This window comes from Lytechinus pictus, chromosome 11 (assembly GCF_037042905.1).
Source record: "Lytechinus pictus isolate F3 Inbred chromosome 11, Lp3.0, whole genome shotgun sequence".
Taxonomy (NCBI): Eukaryota; Metazoa; Echinodermata; class Echinoidea; order Temnopleuroida; family Toxopneustidae; genus Lytechinus; species Lytechinus pictus.
Window position 1 is genome coordinate 14,016,229 of NC_087255.1, and position 6,297 is coordinate 14,022,525.

Sequence of the window (6,297 nt, forward strand, 5' to 3'; positions counted from 1 at the left end):
GTGTTTTTACTAATGCAATTATAGACGTATGCTTAATTTAGAATCTCTTATTTTAACAATGTGGTTAATTTTTCTCAAGAAAATTAGCTCGACTACTTCTGTTAAGGACTAAGAATTGACAGATGAGTCATCATTCCTTTAAGAGCTATTTTTCATATTATCCCATGTATTTTTCTGTCAATTTTATAATTGCATCTTCTTGCCTTTTCAGGGACAATAAATCAATAATTATTTTTATTTTGTATTTTTTATAGTCTGGATATGTTAATCCCATGTGTTCATTCTGGGATGATGAGAAAGCAGATTGGGCCCAAGATGGATGTTCACTTATTTCTAGAGTCGGATCAACCGATGATGATAATAGTTATGCCAACTCTGAATCAACACAGGAGGGTTCTTTTGATGAGAGAGTTCGATGTGCGTGTGACCATCTCACCAACTTCGCCGTATTAATGGTGAGTGACAAAGTCATTCGGCTGCTATAAATCGGTCAATCTCCTGGAAAATCCTGCAGTCTGATCAAACTTTACTGACATATCGCAGCTTGGCAGAGAATTAGCAACAATTTTGGTGATAACTTTAATGAAGAAGGAAGCATCGATTGTAATTAGCTTCGACCTCCACAAAGTATATTTCTTCCTTCTTTTTGTTTGCTTAAATGATGGAGATGAATGTCTACGATCTTTCTCAAGGTAGTACACACATGAACAAAACGATACAAACGCATCCCAATAATTTCCAGACTTTCAGAGATGACCATTTCGTTTACAGTGCTTACAACCCGTATTCAGGATGGTTTTTCTCTCTCTCTTTTTTTTTTTTTTTTTTTTTTTTTTTGGGGGGGGGGTCGGGACGCTACGTATCCATATCTTCCCGTTGTACAACGTGGCAATAACCAATTTCGTGCAGTAGTTGGATTTGTTTTGGTATTTGTTTCATTATAAAGGATATCCGAGTACAGGATTCCCCAGAGGCGGTATACAACATTCTGACCTACATCGGATGCTGTCTCTCGATCCTCAGTCTCCTTGTCACATTGGCAACCTATCTCTGGAACAAGTGAGTTCGAGTTCAAGACGTTCATTTTTTGTGAGAAATGAGCGCCCGGTGAGCGCTTCGTTGCCATTTTTTTTATTCGCTCGTGGTTACTCCAACATTTTCTTGTTTATCGGAATTGAATATGTCCCACGGCATTCTGTACCTTCTGAAATGTAAAATATCACAAAATTTGTTATCTCATTGGCACATAAACATAGATATGTGTCTGGATAACTGAATTATGACCGCAATATTATACCAAAGAAAGGGTTTCTCCAAAATTTGATGCTAATACAGTTGGTTGTAACAAGTGAGATGCAATGATGGATAATGGATATTGAATTGATATCTAATTTAATGGATATTTTGGTTGTTAATATGAATGATCGATTTTTATTTCTATTCCATTCAAAGTTCATTATGAAATATTTTGTTTGAAATAATTTTACAATCTTGTCAGGGATTTGAGGACGAAACAGACCAGTCAGATCTTCATCTGTCTATGTGCAACCTTACTGTGTCTCTACATAACGTTCGTCATCATGATCTCTCTGGATTCGATCAGAGATTACCGTGAGGTTCAAGCAGGACCTTGTGGGTTCCTTTCAGCCCTTGTACACTACTTCGTTCTCTCCTCTATTGCATGGATGGGAGTGGAAGGATACAATACATATCTTGTCATTGTGAAGATATTCAATACTTACATCCCTAACTTCATGATCAAGGCATGTCTGGCTGCATGGGGTAGGTCTAATGTTTGTTTTTATTTTTCTAAGACCAATGTGAGGCAAATGTTTTCCATAGGCCTACTACAATTTCAATGTGCACTGCATGCAGGCCACCACTTACTATATTCAAATTGTATGTTGCTTAAAGCGTAACTTGTAATTTTACTCGGATAAGTATTTTTGTCTCGCATGCCAGAGCGAAACTATAGGCGCCGTTTTTCTGACGGCGGCGGCGGCGTCAACATCAAATCTTAACCTAAGTTAAGGTTAAGTTTTTGAAATGACATCATAACTTAGTATATGGACGTAGTTCACGAAACTTATACATAAGGGTTATCAAGTATTACTAAACACCCTGCCTTGGTTTAAGAGGTTAAGGTTTTATAAGGTTAAGTTTCTGAAATATAATCATAATTGAAAAAGCATATGGACCTAGTTCATGGAGCTTACACATACATGAATTATACTGAACATCCTGCATGAGTTTCACATGCCCAAGGTCAAAGATCATTTAGGGTCAATGAACTTTGGGCATGTTAGGGTTATTTGTTGAATTCCTATCGTAACTTGAAATGTTAACATGGTTAATGAAGCTTGTTCAAAAAGCCTGGACATTAGAGTAATAAAGTATCACTGAACATTCTGTGCAAGTTTCAGGTCACATGACCAAAGTCAAAGGTCATTTAGGGTCAATGAACTTTGGTCATGTTGGGGGAAATTTGTAGAATTGGCATCATTACTCAGAAAGTTTATGGATCTAGTTCATGAAACATAGACATACGGATAATCAAGTATAAATGATTGTTTTGCACACATCTTAGATCACATGGTCAAAAGTCATTTCTGGTCGATGGACATATTATTTTGTTATCATATTAATGTTTTCTTTTGTGTATAATCATTCAATAGCTATTTTCAAAGTCGGCACTGCTGCTATATCAAATCGTGTAATACAGGCGAGACTACCAGAGGCGTTACAGTTGTCTTTTTTACCGACGCTGCAGATGCACAAGATCATGGTCGTGACAGTAGGTCGTTCTAAACCCAAATATGACTGTGTGAAAGCATACTCAAAACATCAATTCTTGTAAATATGTTCAATATTCGTAATGTCAAATAATTTGTTTGGAGTTTTCTTGTGAAGATTGGGAACAGGTAGTCATGTGATTCATGATGATACAGTCAACCTCCTAGAATTATTTGAATCATTTCCAAGCATGACTATAAGAGCAGACAATCTTTAGAAGACTCGGACAGCAAAATCCCAGTCGCGACAAGTGGGTAGGTCAACAATTAAAAATGCGAATTTATTACTCTGTGCATGCAGGCATGCTCAAAGACCAATTCCAACATAAACCCTCTTTTATACATGCACAGACCAAGGACACACCCACACACACCCAGCGCACACCTATACACACATTCAAAAACGGTTGTTAAACACAGAACATTGTTGGTAAATCAGAAAAGGTGATTTTTTTTTATCGTTTACTTTGTTTTTGGTGCTTGAGGGATGACAATGTTACTGAGGGAGAATGGGTGTGTGATGGTGTGTTTGTGTGTGTAATGAAACGATGTGAGACTGTATGCATGGACTGTTGGACACATAATATTTCAAAAGTGGAGAAAGTAAATAAATTGTGTGCAGTCATGTCAGGTTTCGACGACCAGAGTAATATAGACACATAATGCATTAAGCGATATAAATGCAATTTGTATTGATTATTATATATTTTGTTTAATATAATCTTTATCCACTTTGGGTCAATTAAAATGATGCAATCTTATGAAAATTGTATTTTTAACCAGTCATGCGTGCACACATCCACATGAAAATGGTACCACCAATCCCTGGTACGATAATAATAATAATAATAGTCAATTCTCGTATAGCGGATAACACATTATGAATAACGTCTCTATGCGCTTCCAAAGGACTTGGATATTACCCTGGCTGTAGCTCAAGCAGCTTTTACGCGCTCGGCATTTCAAGAAATAAATTCCTGCCATGTACACATTCACCTCACCTGGGTCGAGTGCAGCACAATGTGGATTAATTTCTTGCTGAAGGAAACTACGCCATGACTGGGATTTGAACCCACGACCCTCTGATTCAAAGTCCGGAGACTAATCCACTGGGCCACAACGCAGTCTTCCTGCACCCAACAACACAACTTGTTATGGGATATATTTTTTCAGTCTTGGTAGACTGTACTTGTATTTCACCAGAACGGAATCGCTTAAAACCCCAAATAGGGTCTGAATTGTTGGTTTTGAATATGGGATAGGGGGGCCATATACATAGAATGTTATACCAACCTTCATAGCCAGCGAATATTCATATATTGTACCAAATCATTACTTTCAGGAGTTCCTGCACTCATTGTGCTTCTCACAGGGGTTATTGCCAGAGAATCGTACGCCCATGATGATTTGTAAGTAGTAATGTTTGGAAAATTAAAAAAAGTAACATTTTGATGAGATATGGTGCTGACCTTGCATTGCATTGCATATGTAAATGCTTAGATTATCAAGTTCACAAAACTCTTGTTTTTCATATTAACCTATACTTAATTGTTTCAGTGAGCTTGATTCAGTGTTCATCAACTCAAGATGGCATTTGATTTTTTTTTAATCCTTCTAATGCATGAATAGTTAATGAAATAATTGTCATAATATAGATGAGTATTCAGTTACGTACTAAAGAGTTGCAGTCCTTCAATTAGTAAAATGCATTATATTACCATTAACAGGTGTTTCCTGCAATTCTGGGCTCAGATTGGTGGTCTCCTGATTCCTATGTCTATCATCCTCGCCATCAACATCGTTATCTTCATCTTGGTCATTCGTCAGTTGTACCAATCAGCCAACATCGCTGGTCGGGTGAAGAGGGAGGCTGAGGTTGAACGTCGAGAGACCATTGAACGAGTCCAGAATGCGATTTGTATCCTGCTCCTTCTTGGTCTGACTTGGATCACTGGTTATCTTCTGCTGATTCCATCATTTAGTCCAGTAAATACAGATCTATATCATTGGTATCGTTCCCTATAATCTCAATAATATGGCTTACAGTCACTCTGCAGAAGTTGACCTTCAATAAGTCAAATATTCGACAATGTCAGAGCAACTTTTGAGATCAGATTATGGACGACATATGTTTATCTTCTGTAAGTTGAACGAATCTCTGTGGTGCAAAGATATTCGACTTATATAGAGTTGCCTTTGAAAATAAACATATATATAAGGTATTTAGTGGTGCAGTCTTATCCCATCTTCTCTACCATCTAGATAATATTTCGATCCTCAAAATTTCCTAGAGCAGTATCAAAATTCTGAATGCAGAAACATGACAGTATTTTTAGAGCGATAATCATGATATCGATTTTATATATATTTTATTATTTAACAGGTGGCTCAGCCAATCTTTATCGTACTGAACTCCTTCCAAGGACTGTTCATCTTCCTACTATATTGCGTCAGGAAACCTCACATCCGGAAGAGATGGGGGCTAACTTGTATTGACAAGAAGAAAGAAGTTAGCACTTCTTCTGGTGGTGTACAGAGTTCACTAAACCCATCCAGTACGTCAGCTGGTGTCATGAGCGGCACGATTGGTTTGTTGTCTCCTGGCTCATCTGGTAATTACCTATTACCTACAAATAAAGATGACCCTCTATGTCTGCAAAACCCAACATATGACATAGGGCAGATTGCAGAAGAAGTCGACCCACCACTCGACAGAGATGTCCATAGTTCTAACAATGGCCAGATGAATAAAGACAATGATGCAACTGATGCTGGGATGGTTAGTTTCCATGTTGGTTAACTGGCCAAGGATGTTGATAATTTTCATTAGATGAGTAGAATATTTGAGGTATGTGTGTGTTGAAAGGCGTGTATGATTGTATATTTAATGCAGGGGTGGAAATTATTTGTGATTTCAGTAATGAAGAGCTCAGTCGCAAAAGGCATTAGGTACATTTTTCATCTGTCTCAATGTATAGATTTTAGTAGCTCTATGAAATGATTCCCATTAAAGAGTGAACAAAAATGGCAAAGAAAATTCACCTTTTTTCAAAAGGGGTTAGGTCTATTCAGTTAGGGTTGGTTCCTCCAAAATTTTTTTTGGAAAAGAATATCTAAAAAAATATGAAGACAGGTAGATTTCTATTATACCCAATTTTATGTTCTAATGGTAGGGTATCATGAGAATTTAGTTTCGCGTTAGAATATTGCATTATGGGAGAATAAAAAAAAATGATTTTCTTGGAGTGGACCTAACCAATCCAATCAAACTCTTCTGAAGAGCTCATTTGTCAAAAGTGGTTAGGTCCATTTTTCATGATTTTTTATTGTTTTCTTTTTCAAAACCAATAGATTTTTAGTTGCTCTGATGATACTAAAGAAAAATTGAAATTCATATATATATATATATATATATATATATATATATATATATTGAAGTAAGTCTATTGCACCCAATTTCATATTCACATGATTAGGTAGTAGATCATTACGATTTAGTTTCTCT

The 6,297-nt window shown here is 36.7% G+C and overlaps 1 protein-coding gene across 2 annotated transcripts in view; it reads left to right on the top strand.

The window, feature by feature from the left end:
* LOC129271821 (uncharacterized) overlaps nucleotides 1-6,012 on the top strand; it is a 54,061-nt gene extending 48,049 nt beyond the window's left edge. For both annotated transcript variants that reach the window (XM_064106827.1, XM_064106828.1), the window contains 6 exons: nucleotides 255-455; nucleotides 947-1,059; nucleotides 1,499-1,782; nucleotides 4,135-4,201; nucleotides 4,520-4,778; nucleotides 5,176-6,012. In XM_064106827.1, the coding sequence (XP_063962897.1) occupies nucleotides 255-455; nucleotides 947-1,059; nucleotides 1,499-1,782; nucleotides 4,135-4,201; nucleotides 4,520-4,778; nucleotides 5,176-5,592 (1,341 nt within the window). In that variant the 3' untranslated portion in view covers nucleotides 5,593-6,012. The remainder of the gene's footprint in view (nucleotides 1-254; nucleotides 456-946; nucleotides 1,060-1,498; nucleotides 1,783-4,134; nucleotides 4,202-4,519; nucleotides 4,779-5,175) is intronic.
* Nucleotides 6,013-6,297: the final 285 nt, after the last annotated feature.